The 23397-nt window shown below is 39.6% G+C and overlaps 1 protein-coding gene and 1 long non-coding RNA gene across 3 annotated transcripts in view; one reads left to right on the top strand and one right to left on the bottom strand.

Annotated features, from left to right (window-relative positions):
- PDK1 (pyruvate dehydrogenase kinase 1) overlaps nucleotides 1-14340 on the bottom strand; it is a 33439-nt gene extending 19099 nt beyond the window's left edge. Inside the window, exons 1-8 of one of the 2 annotated variants that reach the window (XM_030326862.1) lie at nucleotides 14034-14338; nucleotides 12036-12177; nucleotides 9357-9428; nucleotides 7033-7217; nucleotides 6657-6752; nucleotides 5364-5441; nucleotides 3503-3579; nucleotides 1589-1687 (exon numbers count right to left, since the gene is read on the bottom strand). In XM_030326862.1, coding sequence (XP_030182722.1) covers nucleotides 1589-1687; nucleotides 3503-3579; nucleotides 5364-5441; nucleotides 6657-6752; nucleotides 7033-7217; nucleotides 9357-9428; nucleotides 12036-12177; nucleotides 14034-14235 — 951 coding nt within the window. In that variant the 5' untranslated portion in view covers nucleotides 14236-14338. Of the gene's footprint in view, nucleotides 1-1588; nucleotides 1688-3502; nucleotides 3580-5363; nucleotides 5442-6656; nucleotides 6753-7032; nucleotides 7218-9356; nucleotides 9429-12035; nucleotides 12178-14033 lie in introns of both variants that reach the window. The other variant, XM_030326863.1, reaches the window with a different exon arrangement.
- Nucleotides 14341-14512: 172 nt separating this feature from the next.
- LOC115521563 lies at nucleotides 14513-23137 on the top strand. The gene is made up of 3 exons (XR_003971105.1): nucleotides 14513-15137; nucleotides 20017-20018; nucleotides 23125-23137. It is a non-coding gene; the product is annotated as an uncharacterized LOC115521563 (long non-coding RNA).
- Nucleotides 23138-23397: the final 260 nt, after the last annotated feature.

Genomic DNA, 23397 nt, shown 5'->3' with positions numbered 1-23397 from the left:
CTACCTCGGGAAGAAATACAGAATCTGAATAGACTGATAATAAATAAAGAGATTGAACGAGTTATCAAAGTCTTCTCACAACACAAACCCAGATGTCCATCAACTTGATGAATGGATAAAACAAAATGGATAACAGTATTATTCAACCACAAAAAGGAATGAAGAACTAATACATGCTATAACATTACAGTAAGTGGCAGAAGTCAGTCATTAAAGATCACATATTGTATAATTCCATTTTTATGAAATGTCCAAAATGGGGAAATCCATTTACAGAAAGTAGATTAGTGGCTGCCAAAGACTGGGGAGTAGGAGAAGTTGGGGAGTGACTGCTAATGGGTATTGAGGTTTTTCTTGGGAGTGATGAAAATGTTCTGAAATTAGTGGTATGGTAGCACAACTTTGTATTCTAAAAACCACTGAATTATACACTTTTTAAAAAAGTAACAGTAGATGCCTTCAAAATTCTTCAAGATGATTATTTTCAATCCAGAATTTCATGTATGAACTTAAAACTGGGAAAATAACAACTAAGGCTGTGTTGGGGAGGGGAGGTGCTCTACAAGAGCTAATTCCTAAGCTATCATAACAGAAAGCTAGTATTTGCTGTTGAAAATTTTTAAGTTTCAGAAATAGCGATATCAGAATACTTCTAAAAATACATCAATAAATCCCAGAAAAAATAACTAAAAGATTATCTCTGAGTAGTGGCCTACAAATGGCCAGGAACTAATATATTTGATTTTTATACTCTTTGCATTTATTACTTTAAAACAAAATTTAAAAGGATTATTTAAAAAAGAGCATATTCATACTCTAAGAAACTAAACTATTTAAAGAAGGCTCTCTGGGGTCAGAGAGCCTGACTTCATGTCCTGTTACATTTATTAGTTGGGTAATTAATTATGAGCTAATCACTGTGTCTTAGTTTCCTCACCTGTAAAATTGACAATAAAATTACCTGTGCTCCTATGTTAAAGAGCCGTTACGAGAATCAAATGAAATGATATAAAAGTAGATTGAAAAATGTTACTTAAAAATGAAAAGTTATATGCTCTCTATGTAACACTGCGAACACTCAAATATTTTATCAAAGTAGGGGCGCCTGGGTGGCTCAGTCGGTTAAGCGTCCGACTTCAGCTCAGGTCATGATCTCGCGGTGTGTGGGTTCGAGCCCCGCATCGGGCTCTGTGCTGACAGCTCAGAGCCTGGAGCCTGTTTCAGATTCTGTGTCTCCCTCTTTCTCTGACCCTCCCCTGTTCATGCTTTCTCTCTCTCTCTCTCTGTCTTAAAAATAAATAAATGTTAAATTCTAAAAGAAAAAAATATATATTTTATCAAAGTAGATATTCATGATGACTGCTAAACTGTGTTTTCAGGATTTATTTTTACTTGCATCATCTGGATTACAGACCAGAATAGAAAGAGACTCAAGGGATAATTCCATAATCTGCCAGATAAATGAAGCAACGTGCTTATTAGCTATTAGAGATAAGATCTCTTTCTAAGAATAAATTACGTCTTCAAGAAATTATGTGCATGCCTGTACATCAACGAAACAAACAAAACAATGCCAGGGAGCATTTACCTTCACAGTCAAATCCTCGTTACCCAGTGTGACGTGGACTTGAACAGGAGGGTAAACACCTTTGTCAGCATGGTGCTCCATAGTCGCTCGCATCGCGTTCTGAAATACATTAGGGTTCGGTTCAAAACACAACTTTAAAAAAGAAGAAACTAATTCTGATTTTCAAACACATAGGCACCATTTGAAATTAAAAAATTTTTAATTTGCTGGAAATATGCCAAAGTATAATTCTTATAATTATATTTAAAGAATTACTTCAAAAAATTATTGTCCATTTTGGACGACTGGTGAGATACTTTGACTTAAAGATTTCAACCAAATCCAGGTTGCATATTTTCCAAAACCAGGCATGTCAACACTTAAATAGTTTACATTAAAGCTGAAAATTCTATCCAAATATTTTTATAGTTTAGTAGATAATAACTTATTTTTTGAAAAGAGTTTTGTCTCTATTTTTAGGAATCATTTTAATTGCCATAAATTAAGGAAAAAATTTTTTCATATAGTATTCACAGCAATGGTTTTATGATGTAGAAACTAATCCAATTCATCACTAGTTTGATTTGCATTGTAAATATCCCTAGTTTTGATCAGTTCCTAAAGGATACACAGTACACAATGCCAATATATTATGAGTGCTAAAAGATAACATGACATGTAGCAATGGAGGAGAAATTGATAAAACTAGATACAGTTAAAAAGGCAAAAGATGGGACTGAATTTAAAAAATTTTTTAAACTAAATTTTTTAAAAACACTCCTAAAACTTCAGAGTGTGTGGCCCTGACATACACATCAGGATTGAGTATCCCTGGGGATGATATAATCTCTACCAAAGGCTACTTAAGATTATTGGCATTATTATTGACATTATATAAAATCTGTTTTATAATATGGTTATTTATTTTATTAAGCATCATGGGGAATAAGACCTTTATGTAACTGAAATCTTAAGGAAAAACATTAATCTTAATCCTTTAAGTGCCAATTGCTTATTTATTTTCCCGCTTTGAGAAAGATTTTTGTAAGGTATTAGATATGTTCTTGATGTCCTAGAACAAAAGAGCATTCTTGAACTCCTGCTGTTCTATGATATTGTTAGATTTTCTGTGTTTCAGTGTATTTTTCTTTTTCATGGTCAGGCTGAAAGCCACCTCTTCTAGCAGTTTGCTGCTGGCTGAAGACATGTTAACTAAAGTCAGAGAGACTATCAGCTTGATTTAGGGCAGGCATTTTTAGCCACAGGGACCTGTACCACTTCTCCTCACTCACTTTTCTATCCATTAGCAAGTTGCCATTGGTGCGTTATTTGGGAAAAGAGTACTCTCAACATTACTAGACTCATTTTATTTAGCTTTTGAAATTTGTTGTAAGGAGCAAATATGATAGCAGAAGCCCTGTAAGTCAATATAAATGACTTTTTCAAAGAAAAAAAAAACATATAATAGTGGGACTCTGGTTTTTTAAGGGTGGAAAATTGAAAATTACTCTTCTAAATATTCCATTTTTAAAAAATATTAATAAAGCTTATTGAGCACCTATAATGAGTTGTCATTGTACTGTACATTTAGTATGCTATTCCCAATCATCATAACCTGGATAGTATTATCCTCATTTTACAGAAGAGGAAACTAAGGCTCAAAAAGGTTGACTGATTTTCCCATGGTCACGTATGTATCAAGAACTGGAATTCAAGCCCAGGTCTTTCTGACGTCCCAGTATGAGCTGACTGCTACACTGAGATGTCCATCAGTGTTGACAAAAGGCTGATCTCCAGCAACATGACATGACACTGAGCATGAAATGACATCTTTTAATGAAACTGAGGAAAACCTGGTAGAGTACTTAATTTTCAGAGCAGATCCCTAACCTCAGAAAAGGACTGATAAAGGTTATGTAATACTATTTTACAAACCTTGAAAAGTTCAAACACCATGTGATAGAGATGGGATGGTACATAAACCACTTGTATTGGCTGTCCTGGTGATTTTGCTACAGAGCAGAAGAGAAAAATATAAAAGTACAGAGAGATGTGCTTAAAGCATTTTAAAGTATATATTGTGTAGTGATGAAAAGAAAACATTTACTATGGAGTACACTATCACTGTCACCCCAGTTCTTCAGTATATTAGTGTTTGACCCCACATTCACATATGACAGTGACAACATGAGTTTGCAGTCATTCTTGCGACCCTGAATGACAATCTAGCCAACCCAGCTTCCTATTTCCTCTATGATGGTGAGTCTTTTTAAAGGACACTCAGCCTTTAGGCCAGAATTTTACTTTCCAAAGCAAGAATTTTTTCAATGTAATTTATTGTCAAATTGGCTAACATACAGTGTGTAAGGTGTGCTCTTGGTTTTGGGGATAGATTCCCGGGGTTCATCACTTACATACAACACCCAGTGCTCATCCTAACAAGTGCCCTCCTCAATTCACATCACCCATTTTCCCTTCTCCCCCACTCCCCATTGGAAGGCAAACTATAAGAGACTCTTAAATACAGAGTACCAAAACAAGTATTAAAGTCTGTAACTTCCATGGTCCAATTCACATAAATATAAAAAAAAATACGTTTTTTTTAAAAAGTCATTTGTTGAATGTTTCTCCCATGTGGAATGTTTTCTGTTTTATTTCAGGCATTTCTATGTATATAGATTTGAATTTAAAAAAAAATTAAGCTAGCATCAATTTATCAAGGGATACGAATTCTACATTCAAACATTTTATTAAATTTAGAAGGCCAGTTGGGGATGTGGTGAGGGGGGCAGGTTGTATGTAAAACAGAACTTAAAGTAGAGCAAAGCAATAAGCCTCACCCTACCTTAGAATTCCAACTGACCCAATAAATTGGACTCTCCTCTGAATAAACCACCCCATGGAAACATGGATGGGACACCTAGAACATGCTCACAGCAGTTCAGATGTAAATATCATCTCTGCATTGTGATTCTCATTTACTGAATGGTATTGTTATGAAACAAAAGTTAATATGGCTTTAGAAAAAATAGAACCAAGCAGTTCTATTTTCAATTGAGTAACTTCTTTATTGCTCTCCCACTATAAGTTCCAGAATACAGTTTAGAAAAACCCTACTTAATTTTATTCTTCTTAAAGGGTCATCTTCACTTAGTAACTGTTTTTCCCTCTACAAAACTACACTACCCCTCAGAAACACAGAGAAACTTATCAATCTCCTTCCAAGATATCTGAAATTATTTTGTCCAAAAGGCACACTACTAGTCAGGGTGAAAAGACCATCAGAGATTAACAGATTCTCAAACAGATCAGCATCTTTCTTTCCTCTTTACACCCCCAGTCTTTTTACTTCCTCAATAATAAAAATGATTTACCACTCAGTAAGTGGAATTCTTAAATTCTTCAATTCTACATTATTGAAGTGCATATAAAAGTCAAATATAATTTTCTTGGCATCATTTTTTTCTAACCAAACTAACCAAAAGGAAAACCCACAAAAATAAGGAAAGAATCAACATTATCAATTGAACATAAACAAAACGAGGAAGAAGCCAAAATGCTTTTCAGACAGAATCCAACTCATTACACACATACACGCATACATGCACACACGCACACACACACACACACACACACACATATATTTTTAACATGATTGTTCTCCCTCAGCTTTCATATTCAATGAAAGAGTTTATGAAAAGTCCTTTTATATTAAAACAAATCTAAATTCTTCTTATCATTCCTTCTTAGATAATCACAACACTAATCATTCAGAAAAAGATATCATCAGGCTTACCATTTAGTTCTTCAAGTTCTAGTTCAGGAGAATTAATATAATACAAATCACATAGACGCCTAGCATTTTCATAGCCATCTAGTGTAAATCAAAACAAAAAAAAGCATTAAAATAAATGTATTTCTATATCATGCATTAAGATGGCAATACTATTAATAAACGAAATTTTAAAACCGTTTATGGAAGAAAATATAATTTAACAGTCTTAGTTTGGAGAAGGTATGACATGATAAAACCTAACAGCCATAAAGGAAAAATGACAGATATGATTATAAGAAAATAAAAACATTCATAAAGAAAAAGACACTGTAAACAAAGTAAAAACAGCAGGGTGAAGAAAATATTTACAATACACATAACATATAGAGTTGGTAAAAGTTTAGGAATTCATTGTTTGATACCTTTTTGGAGGTATCAAAATTTTATATGCATTTTAGCTTTAAAAAATTTTTTTTAAGTTTATTTATTTTGAGGGAGGGGAGGAGGGGCAGAGAGAGGGAGAGAGAATCCCAAGCAGGTTCTGCACCATTAGTGCAAAGCCCCAAATGGGGCTCAATCTCATGAACCGTGAGATCACAACCTGAGCCAAAATCAAGAGCCAGACGTTTAACTGACTGAGCCACCCAGGTGCCCCTAAATGCATTTTAAATGTCTTAAATTATAAGAATCTTGCCTTCTAAAATACTAGTAAAGTCAGCACATGTCTAAAGATGTTCACTTCAGTATTACTGGTTAAAAAAAAATTAAAACCTAAATATGCATCAATAGAAGGATGGATTAATACATTCTGAAATACCCATTAAGCCACCCAAAAACCTAAGGTATTTCCATATGTACTGAACATGGTGTGATGGCTCTAAGCTTATAGAAAAATATACATACAGCATCCATTTTCCCAAAGCAAACAATGTAAGAACAACAATGACATATATACATATATGAGTATACGTGGTATAAACAGAAAAAAGTGTGGAAAAATGCAAACCAAACTATCACAGACTATGGCTCCTAGTACAGGGAATTAGAAAGCGGGGGGAGGTGGAGCTTGAATCTTTTTGAAGTGAAACAGGTGCCCTCACAGTATCACCATACTTTGCCTAACAAAGCATTGGATCAACAAAATATTCATCCTATACATAATGTACAATTAACATCATAAAATTATTCTCAAATCCTTGCATTTGTTCCTAATGTTTTATCTCAAGATATAAGTAATTGTTTTATTGGCATGAATTAACATTCAATAATTTTAATTTTTGCATCCTTCACGAAAGGAGAAATGTAAGCATTTACCTTTAATAACTTCAACTACATTGCAGTTTGGATTTATGCTTCCAATGTGTTTTCGATGAGACGGGCTTCCTTTGCCTTTTCCACCAAACAATAAAGCTATCAAACAAACAAACAAAATAAGCTAAACTCTCTAATGCCCTTTTCCTGATTTGAATACTGTGTCTCTGAATGGTGCCAAACAGTAGAACAGACACTTTTTTTAAACGTAGTATTTTACATTCAATAAGAATACCTCCTTTGCATGACAGTCTATTTACTTAATACACACAAAAAAGCCAAATCAAATGTTTATTAAAGGGAAGTTTTCTAAATAAACTTAAAATATACCAACACATTCATTTTATTTTGCTTCTTCTCCTGACTTCTAGATACTTACAGTGCTGATTGAGTAACATTCTAATTGAAATGCGACTCATGTAGAAGCGATCCAAAAAGTACTGAACATTCTGGCTGGTGACGGGATCCACCCCGAAGCTCTCCTTGTATTCAATCACTCCCTGGGCCATCGTAGGAATAACATCATTGTGTCGGTTCCTGATCCGAATCACAGTATCTGTAAAGCTAAACAAACCTGTCCGTCAAAACAGCCAAATATTTTGACAAGTGAATTTATTACTAAAATCTACGTTTAACCAACCTTTTCTAGGCAAGAAATCCCTACTTCAGTAAAAAAGCATCAGTGCATGTTTTCTTCTGCTTATTTAACTGTATTTCAGATCATCAATATATAGAATATAGAATATAAAGACCTCCAAAATAAAACTTTTGAAGCTTAATTATTTTCTTGGAATTCCTAAAAGTAAGGCTGCCACAAAACACAATCCCAAAAATGTTAAGGGTTTGCTTTAACCATCATCAACTAAGATCGTTTGAGCATTCCCTACGAGGACAGTATTCCACGGACGTTCAGCATAAGAGAAGACAGAGAGTGCTTGCTTCTAGTGAACACAGCTCTGTGAGGAATGAAGATGAATAAGCCAATAAAGCCTGTCTGTTTTGGAACTATTCCCTATGGTTCCAAGAGAGAAAGAACTACTGAGAACAGAAAAGTAAAAGGAATTTTAATGTTGCTGATCCTATAAGTTTAAAAATGGGAGAGAAAGAGTCAACTGTTGTGTTAAAAGAAAAATTTTCAAGTCATCCAGCCTTCCCACTTCTGTCATTTAGAAGACATTTATTGCATGGTTAATTTAAAGATCTAGATAAAAGAGAAAAGAAGTCTTAATTACGAAATAAAATCCATCTTGTAACATACCCATCAGAATTTACACTTCTGAATGAGTGCTTTCCCATTCAAAGTCATCATCTTGAGTACTATCAACTTATTCCAGTGATGCTCTCATCGCTCAAAATATTTTTGGAATTCCTAGTTTGTAATCTGCTTCAAAACCAAACTGTTAATCCAAAATACAAACAACAAAACTCCTCAAAAACAACAAACACTCATCATTCCTAATCACCCCTTTATTTCACCTCTCTCTTTTAAAACCCAAAACAGGATTATTCTGCTTGATTGCTCACCTTATTTTTTAGATTCAGCTCTGACTAGCTATTTTCAGAAGGTTCTATAGCGTACGTTTATTTTTAAGTGTAAGTGCTTAGGTTCAAATCCTGATCCCATCACACTAGTTGGCTATGTGATTTTAATGCTACCTTAAGTTACTTAACCTCTTTGTGCACAGATAGCATTAACTCAAGAGCACTGTTTTAAAGATTAAATATACAGTGTGCTTCATACCTAGGTAGAGAGTAAATCCTTGATGTTATTTTCAGACCCAATTATGTTTAAAAGGTGAAATGTTGCCATCATGTTTAAAGACAGTTAAAAAAAAAATGTGCAATAGACTCTGGGGACAACAAAAGAGGTGGGCTTTAAGTTCTGAGCAACATTCATCGGAATAAGCAGATAACTGCCTGAGGGGACTACCTGGGATTATCAATTCTGGTACACTGGTTATTACATTTGTCATTACTTTCATCATCTTACAGAGGTCAGAAAGTGAGACCACAGAGGTGTGTTTGTAGGCCTTCGGTGTTAAAACAACTTTTTAAAATTAGTTGCAATCTTCAAAATTGGGGGAGATTTTACATTAAAAATCTAAAGTTACTACTTTTAACACAAAAAAATCAGACAATCTGAATAATGTCTCTGCATTGGTAATGACTGGCTGGAGCTGAATGTTCACCTGAGCTCTCCAGATAAAGAGTCCTCTCACCAGTCCCCTATCATCCAAATGGCACCGAGGCCATTTCTGGATTTTCCCTAATCATCAGACTTGAACTGTCTTTTCTTATATTCACTGTTTTACATTATTTGTCTTACTTGTATGAGCTGCTATAGACACATGTACTACTGTATGTTCTCGAGTGGTGAGAAACTAAAAGTTAATTTCCCTAAAGTGACCCAATAGCAAGTTTAAGTTCAATACATTTATATTTTTTACATGATGTTTAAGAGCGTCCGACTTCAGCTCAGGTCATGATCTCACTGTCCGTGAGTTTGAGCCCCGCGTTGGGCTCTGTGCTGACAGCTCAGAGCCGGGAGCCTGCTTTGGATTCTGTGTGTGTGTGTGTCTCTCTCTCTCTCTCTCTGCCCCTCCCCAGCTCATGTTCTCTCTCACTCTCAAAAATGAATAAATGTTAAAAAAAAAAATTTTTTTTTAAATTGTGTTCTGAATAGGGTCAAAATCATGTACTTACTCATAAATAGTTTTAGCATCTTCAGCACTTTTGTCTTTAAATTCAAGAAGCTCCTGAAGACTCTGAATATACCTAAAATGCAAATCAGTAGGGTAAATTTGTTTTTCACAATTTGACATTTCCATATTATGAAAATACTCAAAAGGTATTTTTACCCATCTCTTAATTTTTAATTTAGAATAGTGCTATGAATTATGGTTGAAGTAGGATTTTTATACCCATCCACCTTTGAGCAAAGTGCCTGGCATAAAGTAATAGAAGGTGCACATTTTCTCCTAAGAACATAGGTTACATTTTAGAGTTTTAAGATTTCCTACTTCTTTTATTCTTAAGTTCTATACTCTAAAATAGCTTTTCAATTTCTTAAATTTACCACTATACAGTAGAAATGCTGATTGTCATGAGAATCGAGTCTGTTACCAGTAACTATGTGATCTGAGGGAAATGACTTAATTTTTCTTAGTCTCAGCGAAATGTGGAGGAACACCTACCTCAGTCTATGAGTCTAGCTTAAAACCTGTGTTTTAAAACCCTACAGACCTTCTAGGGCTTTGGTGCTTTACAAAATTTTCAATTAGTTGCAATCTTTCAAAATTGGGAGATTCTACATTAAAAATCTAGACTTGTGGCTTTTCTTTAAACAAACAAAAACCAGATGATGTGGATGGTACTTCCGCAGTGGCAATGACCAGCTGGAGCTGAAGGTGGCTGTCTGTCCTTCAGAAGCATGCACTCTCCAGGTTAATAGTTTGTGTACCATCAACAAGTATTTGTTAAAAGCCTATAACTTACCACATGGTTCTTTTAAACAGAGCTGAACAAAAACAAAAGTCATACAAATGTAGGTTTTTAATTTATCTAACAATTCAAGGTAGCAAATCACCCGTTAAGGAAGGAACAAAATGAGGAAAGCCAAATGACTTTGTCAAGGTCATGCGGCCAAGCATAATGGCAGTACAGGGCCGGAGCTGAAAACACCTCACTACTATTCAATGACTTTCAATTATATAGGCTCTGCTTTGGCTGGTCTGTGGGCACTGTTATCTACAACTGTCTTTAGTAGGCATCCAGGGGCAATGAAAGTGTTTGAAAAATCTGTAAATCCGTATGTTGATTTGGAAAGCTGTTCTTGACAAGCAGCGTGTGCCTCTCTTCAGTCCAAAGCATTCCAAAGTCAAGTGATTCTGACGTTTGCTTTACCCCTTACTTTTCTCTTCCCTGGCAAGAAAAGCTACACTCTTAATTCAAGAGACGGTTGAGCACTGACAACATGTTAGGCACAGAACAGATTTCAAGATGCAGCATATTCTATTTTCAGTGAAGAATTTTAAAAAACAGAAATAAGCTTCCGTAGAAAATTATATGTTCTCCTTTAGATTCCATCAGAGTTCCTAAACAAATGCCTCTTCTTTAAACCACACTCATAATTGTTCCATACTTGAACCAGATAGCATCTCATTATCACATATTATAGCAGTCATACTTCTTTTGCTTGTTTTTTAAAGTTGAAGTTATATCAGCTTCTCCTACAAACTATAATGGCTACAAAAAAGTGCTAAGATCTCCATGAATCAGAACTGGGAAAAATCTTGCAGCTAATTTTTATTTTCCATTCAAGACTGAACTCTGGCAAACTCTTTTGTTTGAAATGTATAGTGCTTAAAAGAATTACACTTTTAAATTAATAACATCAACAAGAAAGGCCGTATTTATTTATTTTTTAATTTAAATCCAAGTTAGTTAACATACAGTGTAATAATGGTGTCAGGAGTAGAATTCAGTGATTCATCACTTACATATAACACCCAGTGCTCATCCCAACAAGTGCCCTCCTTAATGTCCCTCATCCATTTAGCCCATCCCCCCCCCACCCAGCAGCAACCCCCAGTTTGTTCCCCATATTTAAGACTCTCTTATGGTTTGCCTCCCTCTCTGTTTTTATCTTATTTTTCAAGAAAGGCTGTATTTAAATGGCCACGTATATGTTCATACCCTTAATACCTCTACTGTCATATTTTGGAAGACAGCATAGTTTCTTATATGATTCCACTAATTTGTAATTACTTTAAAATGGGAGAATAAAGATTTTAACTTTTGTGTTTGACAAAGATATACTACAGTAAAATAAATTCAGTTTATTCAAAAATATATACACACTTTAATACATTTTATCATTCTGACTAGAGCATGGTATAGTAGAAAGAAACAAATCTGGGCTTGAATCCTACCTCCACTATGAATGGTACTACCTTTGACAAAAGGCCAGTAGGTGCTTCAATTTCCTCATCTGTAAATGATGATAATAATGCCTAATGGGCAGAGTTGTCAAAGGGATTAAAGGTAATGCCTATAAATCCCTAGCCATCAACAAATGGTAGACATATATTTTTTGTAGATATTTTTTATTATAACATAACATCCCTACAGATTTAATATCAGAAATCTTAAACTTAGTGTGTGTATTTCTGTGCAGTTCTGATTGTTTGGTTGTTTGTTTTCTCAAAGTCAAGGAGTGATAGAGTCCAGGATTCAGGGGACAAGCCCAGACACACCCAAAAAGAGGTGGAGGAATGCTCTTACTACCTTAAGAATCCACTGAAGAGTAAAAGAGTATTTGCTTTCACCTTGAGTAAAGTCCGTAAGTCCATTGAAATTGCAAACACAAGATGGGAATCTTACCAGCTTTGTACTAACTGAACTGATGGAGTCCTGAGAAGATTATCTGGAAGTAGACTTATTTCCTTCATTATATTTGCCAATCTAACAGGCAGCTCTTGCCGCAGAAACATAAATGAGGTCTTTTCACAAGCATTCATAGATCCTAAAACGAAACAAGGTGGGAACAGCAGTAAGTAGAGCCCATAAGGCAGTAGAAGCCAAGAGGCAGGGAGAAACGCAGAGGGAGTTACTTGGCAACGTCAGAGTGGTAGTAGCATCCCCTTCATGACAGGGAATGAGGACGAAAGGGATGAGATAACCCAGTCAGCAGGGTTGTGAGGCATCCTAAATGACCTAAGTCATGACATTCCAATCGCTTTGTAGAGCAGTGAAGATACTCTCCCCTCTCCATCACTTGCATCCTTCCTGTGATTATCTTAGCACCAAGGTAACCCGAGCAAGTCTGAACAAGGTGCAGAGTCTAATTAACAGCAGGACCTGCCAAAGTCTATTAACTGGATGCTATTATTTAGAAAATCTGTTCCCTAACTCCAGGTTTGTAAGAAATGAATACCTGTCCAATATAAACAGAGAAATTTGGTCAATGTGCGTGGGAACCACGATAAGCAAAGAGCTGATGTACAGGAGGGATTTCAGGCAACAGAAAGCAAAAAAACCAATACCTGTTCAGCAACCATCTTCAAGCTCCCCCTCCCCTCACCCCCACCCCCAGGTCTTATTCAATAGTCTGATTCCTGGTAAGCATCCTGCTCTTCCTCCACTCCTGTACCAAGCTACTAAGCAGAACAGTTGTAGAATGTCCTTTGACAAGCAGTTCTATTGAAAGTTAAACTAAAAAATCATGTTATTTCAGCAATGCATTCTGAACTCACGAATGTCATCTTGCTGTTTTAGAAAGGCAGCCTTAGCCAAAACTAGATTGTTCCTAGCAGTAATTACCGAATTAAAGGAAAACACTTTCTTGTGAAAGTTTAATGGCATACTGTGAACAAGGCCAAATTCACCCCTTAATCACACTACGGTCATTTTAAAGTAACAACAAAGAAAACCGAGGGCTTTGCGCCAAAAAGAGTTCGCCTCTGTACACCACAATTTTAAGATAAAGCTGCCAGCTAAGCTGATATCTTTTGAGCCCACCAGAGATCCATTACTGACTTAACAGTACTCACCACGCAGAAGATAACTTTTTCTACTGAAATGTTATGAGTTTATTCGAGTTTATTAGTTTTCCCTTTCCCCTCCACGCCTCCGTATGAGAAGTCAAAGTTATAAGTCTAACTTTGCAATTTCTCTGCAATCTGTTGCATCCTTTCTAGAGAAAACCAGGAAGGGCCCACCGGAAGACGAGGAAAGTGGACAGTCGCCTCTACAGGGTGAAATGTGGCAATCCCCACGTCTAGTGCTCACGCACTTTACGTGTGCTCAACACTTACTTGCTGATGATGAAATGAATGTGCTGTTGGTGGAAACACTATTAAGCAAGTGGCAAGGAAAACATTCTATTAAACAATTGGGCCAGTTATAACCTGCTTCCCCTATCATCGCGCCAATTTTATGCAATCATCGTCTACAAAACTGAGCATTTATCATCACTGTGCAGAATCCGAACACGACTCCCCGGAGTGTGCAGCACACTTGCCTCCAGCCGGAGCTCTACTGTTCGGAAGGCGCCTGGCAGAGAGCGCGGCTCTGCACGTGCGCTGAAAGGCGGGAGGTCATTCCGCCCGCGGCCCTCCAGGTTTGTTTTTCAACAATACACAATAAAAAGGCACACGCCCCCAGTTATTTATCCCGCCCGCCAGCGCGTGCACCTGAGCTTGGGGATCTGTCCGCGAGGGAGGAAGGAAACACCTACAGCGTTGGGGGAGGAGACATTAAGAAGGAGGGGTGCGCCAGAGGTGAGAGGGGGCCAGCGAGGGCCGGGCCCGTCCCGGGTCAGGGGCCGCATTTCCCCGAGCAGGGCCGCGCACAAAGGCCCTAGGCCCGGGCCGCACTCACCGAAGTCCAGGAACTGCTTCATAGAGAGCGGGGACGGCGAGAAGCGCGCGTAGAAGTCCACCTGGCCCGGAACGCCGCTTTCGGGCGCCGGCCCGGAGGCCGAGTCCGAGGTGAAGCTGCGGCTGGCGCCGGGGCTGGCCGCTCGCAGCCCGGAGCCCGGGCCGGCCGAGGCGGCTCCGCGAAGCAGCCGCGCCAGCCTCATGCCAAGCCCCGCCGGAGGAGCCGGAGCTGGGGTAGCCAGGTCGCCGCTCAGCGCCTCGGCCGGGCGGTACGTGAGGGACGTGGCGACCCTCGGGGGCGGGGAGCGGCTGTCACCGCCGCGGCCACCGCCCCCCTCGCCGGAGCCCGGCCCCCTGCGCCGCGGGGCGGGACCCAGAGAGGGAGGCGGGGAGAGAGGCGGGAGCGGGAGTGGGGTCCGCCCCCGTGCTAAAGTCCAGCCTCCGTGCGCCGGGGCGGTGCCGGCGAGCGGTGGGGCGGGGAGGGCGTGCGCAGGTCTGCCGGCGGGAAGCCGTGGGTGCGGGAGGAGCCTAGGCTTCTTCAGTCCCCGGCCCGCCCTGCAGCGAGGAAGCCCGTAGGTGGCCGTGGCGCCCGGGCACCTAAGGCGCCCTCGCATACTGGTGCGCCCCCTTCCCGCGCTCTCTCGGAGCACACCCCACCTTCCTGCTATCTGTGCCTCCCCAGCCTCAGCCAAAAGGCTGAAGGACTGGGCCGCGCTTCGCTTCCCACACCTGTGTGCTGGCTGTCCGAGCGCTTTCCAGAAACTCTCCTCTGTGATGCAAACCCCACATTTTACAGGTGAAGGAGCCAAGACCCAGAGAGCTTCAGGATCTGACCCTTGCCAAGCAGTGGTACAAAAATACGAATGAACAAGGGGGAGTGTGGCCCTAAATGTTGTCAGCGACTGCAGACCCAGAAGATGATTGGCAACCCAACTTCAAGTCTTAGGTGACAAGTCTTCGGGCATGATCAGCAAAGTACTTAAAGGGTCCCTCTCCTTGACTGACTGACTTTAACTGTCTTCTCAGCCTCACAGTTTGGCTGCTCCATCCTTTCCTCTTCTGCTCCGTCTTCCTCGACTTAGACGATGGGGCACCTCTGGATATGGTAAGTTGAAAACGCATTTAATACGGTTAACTTATTCAGCGTCGTAACCTAGCCTAGTGGACCTTTTTTTAAAAAATTTTTTTTTCAACGTTTTTATTTATTTTTGGGACAGAGAGAGACAGAGCATGAACGGGGGAGGGGCAGAGAGAGAGGGAGACACAGAATCAGAAACTGGGTCAAGGCTCCGAGCCATCAGCCCAGAGCCTGACGCGGGGCTTGAACTTACCGCGAGATCGTGACCTGGCTGAAGTCGGACGCTTAACCGACTGCGCCACCCAGGCGCCCCTAGCCTAGTGGACCTTGAATGTGCTCAGAACACTTCCATTAGCCTACAGTTGGGCAAAATCCTCTAACACAAAGCCAATTTTATAAGAACATGCACTTTATTGAATACTGTACTGAAAGTGAAAAACAGGATGGTTGTAAGTACATCGGTTGTTTACCCTGGTGATTACGTGGCAGACTTGGAGTTGGAGCTGCTGATACACAGCATCACGAAAGAATATTGTACCACGTTGCATCTTGCTTGGGAAAACATCAACGTGCAAGGTATAATTTCCACTGAATGGATATCGCTTTTGCTGCATTGTAAAGTAGAAAAATCATAAGTTGAACTGTTGAAAGTCAGGAACTGCCTATAGTGAATATAAGACTAGACAATTTTTTATATTGGTTAATGCCGTAGAGCTACAAAAGTTGCAATCTGTGCTGAAAATCACCACTGCTGTCCCTCCTCTCCACTGCTACTTCCCCCTATATCCATCCCCAGTACTTTGGTATGTCTTAGATGAAACAAAATTACTTTTTCCTGGGTAGTTTATCAATGAAATATGTATGCATGTATAGCTCCAGCAATCACTGGGGTAGAAACTCCAAAATCTTGAAGGTTATGCATAGTATTATTCAGCTCCTTCAACCACTGTTGGCAACTCTGCTGCTTTCCACCTGAGCACGTGGAGGAATTCAGCTGAACATTGACTTGTGTGGAAGTACAAAGGCCCAGCAAGAATCTTGAGATTTATTTTAGCAACTTTGTTCTCCCAGAAACTAACTCAGCTGTTTATTAAAATATTTTTTTTTTCTGCAAAGTATCTTCACCACCAAACTTCCACTCAATATCCAGAGAGTGATTCTGTGAAAACACATTAAAAATGGTATCAACATTTTACTTTTTGGTCAAAGGCTTACTGTCCAGAAGCTGGAGAGAACATTAGAGTTTTTCAGGGATCTATTAACCCGACGATTGGTAAAAATATCTTAGGGAAAGCAGTTTTAGGGAAGGAAAAAATGTCCTTCCCTGCCCGGTTTTTCCAGCTGGTTTAGGAATTAAATTGACATGAGACAGATTAACAGGAGAAAAACCCAATTCATTAGGTGCATATGGAGACCCAATAATGAAGTCAAGATCCAAAGAAATGACCAAGACTCGCAGTTTTTATACATTTTAGACAAAAAGACGATAAATTTGTGAGGAATTAACAGGGTAAAGAAAATAGATGTTTGAGAGTTTTAATTAGGAATTCTAAGAATTTGGGCTGAGGTTGTAGATTAGTAAAAAGTAACAAGGTTTGCCTGCGTGGCTCAGTTGGTTAAACTTCTGATTCTTGATATTGGCTCAGGTCGTAATTTCACAGTTCGTGGGTTTGAGCCCCACATTAGGCTCTGTCCTGGCAGTGGGGAACCTGCTTGGGATTTTCTCTCTCCCTATCTGCCCCTCCACCCTGTCTAAATAAAATAAAAGTGACAAGGTTTGTTTCTACAACTTTCTCAGCTTTAAAATCTCTATCTCTGGTGATAACTTTAATAAGGTAACTTTCATAAGGAAGGTTTATTTCCTGCCTAGGGGGTGGTGGGGGTGGGGGACAGAGCAAGGTCTGTGTCCTTACACTGGCTATTTCCCAAGTAGCCTCATGTAACCATTGGTTACTTAGTAAAATGTTGTGCTTAGTAACATGTTGTTTAGCCTCCATGTGTTTGTGCTTTTTCCAAGTAGCTTCAATTCAAAATAACCAATATGCCATGTGGCACATTTTGGGGGCAGCCTGCCCTGGGCCTCTCCAGTTCCCTCTGAAACTTCCCTGGGAGTTTCAGTATGAAAAGCTGAGCTGGTGACTGTGGAGAGAGAAACTGAGCTAGTGAGCCGTAGGAGATCTGCAAAGAGAAAAAAGCACGTAGATTAGAATGAGGAAAAAAACAGAAGAACAAATCAGAGCGCATTTCCCCACACCCCATTAAGCCAGCCTCCCAACTCCAGAAATAGATCCGTCCAGTAAATATTACTGTTTCATTTATCTGATGACAAATATTAATCCTTTATTATGACAGATTTAAGTTAGGTATTATTTGTCCCCTTTGGCTTACACGGAAGCAACATTTTTCACCAGGGAGTTCCTCCTTGCTGAGCTGCCAGTGTATGTAGGGCATGACGATTTTGCAGTACCAAAGAGGCTAAGCTGTTAACTTCTGACGGGAGTGTTTTCAAAGTTTGCATAGTGGTATTGAACTATTCCACTACAGAGAGAGATTTAGGATTGCCTTTTCTAATTCATAATCTCCAAGATTTGGGAATAAAAACCCTTAAAGCTGAAAAGAAGGTGGACTTGAGATATGCAAGCAGAATTTCTATGATTTTTTTGAGAGGCGTGTTTGTGTGACATAATTTTATGAACAAAGGAACCCAAGTTTATAATTTGGCATGTAAGGTGGAGTATTTAGTGACAGAAGGAGGCAGGTCTGAACCCACATGGTCCTGAAAATTTAGGTGGGAACCCTTTATGTACTTTGTTGCTACATAAGATAAAAAGGGGTTATGATTGGGGCACCTAGATGGCTCGGTCAGTTCAGCATCAGACTCTTGATTTCCGCTCAGGTCAACACTCAGGGTTTATAGGATTAAGCCCCGCTTCTGGCTCCATGGCGACAGTTTGGGTAGGGCCTGCTTGGGATTCTCTCTCTCCCTCTCTCTCTGCCCCTTCCCTGCTTGTGTTCTTTCTCTCTCTCAAAATAAATAAATAAACTTAAAAATAAAAAAGACGGGTATGATTTACAGACAAGGTTAGGTTGAAACCTGTAATTTTTTTTTTTTTAAGAAATAGAAAGCTAACAAGTGCAAGCAGGGGAGAGGGGCCGGAGGAGAAGGAGAGAGAATTTTAAGCAGGCTCCACACTCAGTGCAGAGCCTGACCCGGAACTTGATCCCATGACCCTGGGATCATGACCTAAGCCCAAATCAAGAGTGGGACACTCAACCCACCCAGGCACCCTTGAAACCTGTAGTTTCTTTTTTTAATGTTTATTTATTTTTGAGAGGGGGAGGGGCAGAGAGAGAGGGAGAGACAGAATCTGAAGCAGGCTCCAGGTTCTAAGCTGTCAGAAAAGAGCCCGATGCGAGGCTTGAACCCATGAACCATGAGATCATGACCTGAGCTGAAGTCGGATGCTCAACCCACTGAGCCACCCAGGCACCCTGAAACCTGTAATTTTTAAAGTCTGGAGTATTCCATGACCTTTGCCATTGATAATGTTAATATCCATACATCTCTATTTTTCCTGTCAGTCTATGAGAGCAGAACAGGTTGTGAAATAGTGATGTAGGAGGTCTATAGTTTGGTTCTGGCAGCTATAAAGCTTACTGCTGTCATCGAGCCAAAGAAATCTGCAATTCTGATCCACCCAAATATAGTGTGTGGTATTGGGCAATCTAACAAGAGGGGCAGCTGGTATGTAAACCCGTTTGGTGATTTGGCAAACTTTTATGCTAGAGTTATTTTTAATCTCCTTGCCAAGTTTAAAAATGCCATTTTCCAAAAAAAAAAAGAAAAAAGAAAAAGAAAATGCCATTTTCAGCATCAAACACAGAGTTTGGTTGTAATACTAGCTTGGTATGTCATCCAGGAGAAGTCCAGTGGCAGGTCTGTTTTCAATGTAACAGGAAAAATCTTCAGCTATTGTTTTCACCCTGACAAGGGATAGTCTTTGAGCTTCTGTAGAGATTTTCTGCGGCCCACGTAACTCACCAGGGAAAAAGGCAGAGTAACTTTCTTCTGATCATGGATATCACACCTTATTATTTACCTGTCTCCCTTGCTCAGTCCATCAGATGTTTACATTAGCAGGAACAAAGACCAGTTTGGGCTTTTTTTTTTTTTTGTTAATGTTTTATTTTGAGAGAGACAGAGTATGTGAGCAGGGGAGGGGCAGAGAGAGAGGGAGAGAGAGAGAATTCCAAGCAGGCTCTGCACTGGCAGTGCAGAGCCCTATGCAGGGCTCCATCTCATGAACCCTGAGATCATGACCTGAGCCAAGATCAGAAGTCCGAAGCTTAACCAACTGAGCCACTCAGGCGCCCCGACCAAACACTGTTTTAAAAGAGATCAATCCATGTCTCCTATATGGAGTATTCTGGATTTTAATAAAGACCAAGTTTGGTTCTTCTGGCCATTGAAGTCAGTTTCTTGACACATCTTTTCTAAGGTTCTTTTTAGATCTAGATTTTTATGTTCCATTTGCTCTGATGATTGAGGTTAATAGGGGATGTGAAATTTTAATGAGTGTCCCAGAGTTTTTGCAAGCAGGCAGTTTATCTCTGCTGTAAAATGAGTTCCTTCATCTAACTCAGTCCATAAAGGAATGTCAAATGAGGAATAATCTCAGTTACTAATTTCTTTACCACTGTTGTGGCATGAGCACATCAGTGTAGCACACAGTCTACACAGTCAGGTAGCATTCAGACCCTTCACTAAATAGGCAGATAATAGCCAAATAGGGAGAAGAGCTCAAGGCAGGGGGTGAGTCTATAAAATCCATTTAAAATGCCATAAAGGGCATTGTGGGCCTAAGAGGACTTCTGAGGGGCATGCTGATTTGGTAAGATGTATGAGTAGTGCTCTGGGAGATAATTTGGTCAGAAATTTTACGGATGCCATGGCAGAACCAATTGTTTTTTTTAGTTCCTTAATTAATCTGTTTGCACAGGTTAACTTTAAAAATAAGCTGCCAGTTGTTTTATCAGCGCAAATAGGTTTATGTGGGAATAGCAGGGAATTGCAGTTTGGGACAAGCAGTTTGTGGCAAAACCATAGGCAAGTCTGCAGAACAAGAAGAGGGGTGCTCTTTTATAGAGGGAAGGGGGGAAGTTGGGAAGGCTGTTATAAACGAAAAGCCTGTTAGAGTAAGCTGGGAGTTTGAAGTATATAGTGGCTTTTCATTGGCTGATTTGTGACTGTCTCTTGGTAGCTGAGCTGCTACCAAGGAAAGTGGCTTTGAGTTGCAGACTTCCTGTTGGTTCTGTAATTGAAAATGAGTGGTAGAGTGTGAGAGCTCCCCCAGCCAAACCTCCCAACTTCCTTTTAGTGAGGTTTCCCTTCATTGACTTTCACACACTTGTGTCCCATTTGGTGGGAGATAAGTGCTAGCCAAAAGGTTATAAGAAAAGGGGCTACAAGGAGTCCATTTGACCCAATATATATAATCCATCTGATAATTATTTCCACCCTTTTGTATGTAATTGTCTTTTAAAATTGGAGGGCATTTGTATGATAATTAATAATATGAGTCAGGGATAAAGGTAGGGTTAAAAACTGGGTGGATTGAAGATGGGGGAGTGGTATGTTTTGGGCTGCATATTTAGCAGCTCTGTTAGCCCTGTGGTTTCCTAAGGATACACTATCAGTTTCCTTAGTATGAACTCAGTAGTGAATAATGGTAATTTTAGAAGGGAGGTGAATAGCTCATAATAGGTCAGCAGTTATGAGCCCATTAGCAATGGGAGTATCCACCAAAGTTAAGAATCCATGAAATTTCCAGATTATGCCAACAGCATGGCAGATTCCAGAATCCGTGTAAATAGTAGCAGTTTTCCCCTTCCACCAGTATATAAGCTCTAGTAAGAGCTAGGAGTTCAGCCACTTGGGCTATTTTACTGTGAGCAAAAAATAAGCCTCCAAGTGTTTTATGGGGGAAAATTATGGCACAACCAATGATTATGTTTCCCTGGAAATCTTGTGTACAGGAGCCATCACAAAACGGAAGTAAGTCTGGATTATCTAGAGGGATGTCTGAGAGACACTCTTGTGGTTTTGAGATCATACTTACAGTTGTAAGGCAATCGTGGGGAATAGAGTGGGGCTCTCCATTATTAGAGAGGTTAGTAAGGTAACTGGATTTAAAGTTCTTCAGTGATGTAAGTTAATGGGTTAGTCAAGAGAGCTTAATCATTCATAAGTGGTCTGTCATTGGGTAGAGAGATGCTGTGACTTAAGAACTTGTAAGAGAGCAAACACAGCATGGGGAACACATAGGTGAATGGGGAAGCCTAATGTAAGAGTAGGGGGTTTGCCCATCAAGGTGGAAGCTGTAGCCATTGCATGTAAGCATGGAGGCATACCTGATGCCACAGGGTCTAATTGGCGTGAGAAATATGCTGTTGGCCATTCAGGAGAGGCAAAAGGTTGTCCAAGAGTGCCTGCAGCAAAGCCATTGTTTTCATGGCTGTATGAATGGAAAGGTGTGTCAAAATTAGGTATGTCAGAAGTGTGGACAGAGCTGATTTTATGGCTTCAAAAGAGGTTAATGCCTCTGAAAGCCAGAAAATGGTCTCTGGGGTGATATCTGAGACAAGAGCATACAAAGGTTTAACAAAAACTGCAAAATTAGGAATCTGTTGGTGGCAGTAGCCGTCTGCCCCTAAAAATTCATTTAACTGTTTTGGGGAGAGGGCTGGGCAAAATGACTCAAGGCATTTTGGAATATATGTATTTGTTATGTTTTTATTTTATATTTCAGGGAGAGAGAGAGAGAGAGAGAGAGAGACAGAACATGAGCAGGGGAGGGGCAGAGAGAAGGAGACAGAATCTGAAGCAGGCTCCAGGCTCCCAGCCGTCTGCACAGAGTCTGATGCAAGGCTTGAACTCACAAGCAGTGAGATAATGACCTGAGCCTAAGTCAGACGCTTCACCCACTGAGCAACCCAGATGCCCCATGGAGTGAGCTTTTGAATGCCCTGACGTATCGCATATACTGAAGAGATAACAGTTGCATGTACCCACTGATATTTAGATTTAAAGGTTTTATGGCCTTGTTCAGCTACTGCCTTTAAGAGAATAAAGAAGTTATAAGAGCTCCTGACTTAGTTTAATTACAGAGTAAAAGGTCATCAACATACTGCACTAGTGTGGAAGCTTGGGTAGAGGTTATGGGGTCTAGGGTGGCTTTAAGGACTTGGGGAAATATTGAGGAAGACTCGTAGTAGCCTTATGGTATGTGAGTCCATGGCAATTGTCTCCCTTTAAATGGAAATGCAAAAAGAAATTGTGAGTCTGGGTGGGATTGTGAAGAAAGCTGAGGAAGGGTCAGTTGCTGTAACCCAGGTTGCATCAGCAGGAATCCAGCTAATAATAATAGCTGAATTTGGATTTGGGACTCTAGGGTGCCAAGGAATTACAGAAGAGTTTCTGTGCTTTAGGTCCTGTACAAATCAATAAATTTGGTTTCCCTCTGAGTCAAACTTGCCTTCTTTCTTTATGGCAAGATTGGGTTGTTGTGTAGGGTAAGGTAGTAAAGACAAGAACGTCTTGTTTTAAGAGAGTGTCTGTTACAAGGTTAATTCTTTGTTCTGATTTCTGGAGAGATGGTTTGAGCTACTGATTGAAATGGTTTATTCCTTTTCCAAAAAATGCACACAGGCTCTGCACTTCATAATATTTCAACTTCATTTGCATGTGTAGCCCAAAGGCAAGTTGGACACCTTTTTAAAAAATATTTATTTATTTATTTATTTATTTACTTACTTACTTACTTACAGAAAGCTGAAAAAGGTAAAATCAAGGCTTTGAAAGTAGTTATAAAATGAACATGTCATTATCCCATTGTATACTTAAAAAATATTTTTTTAACGTTTATTTATTTTTGAGAGAGAGAGAGAGAGAGAGAGAGAGAGAGAGAGAGAGACAGAGCATGAGTGGGCGAGGGGCAGAGAGAGAGGTAGACAGAATCCAAAGCAGGCTTCAGGCTCTGAGGTGTCAGCACAGAGCCTGACGCAGGCCCCGAACCCATGAATCATGAGATCATGACCTGAGCTGAAGTCAGACGCTTGGCTGAGCCACCCAGGCACCCCATGTATACTTTAAATCTTACAATTTTGTCAGTTTTACTTCAGTAAAGCTAAAAAATAATAATAATAAAATGAACATGCCAAAAATTTAATTAAGACATTAATTAAATGAGGCAACCAGAAAAGATGTTACAACCAGTTCAAAGGAGAA

Source organism: Lynx canadensis, chromosome C1 (genome assembly GCF_007474595.2).
Source record: "Lynx canadensis isolate LIC74 chromosome C1, mLynCan4.pri.v2, whole genome shotgun sequence".
NCBI lineage: Eukaryota > Metazoa > Chordata > Mammalia > Carnivora > Felidae > Lynx > Lynx canadensis.
This window is presented reverse-complemented; position numbering and strand designations above follow the sequence as displayed.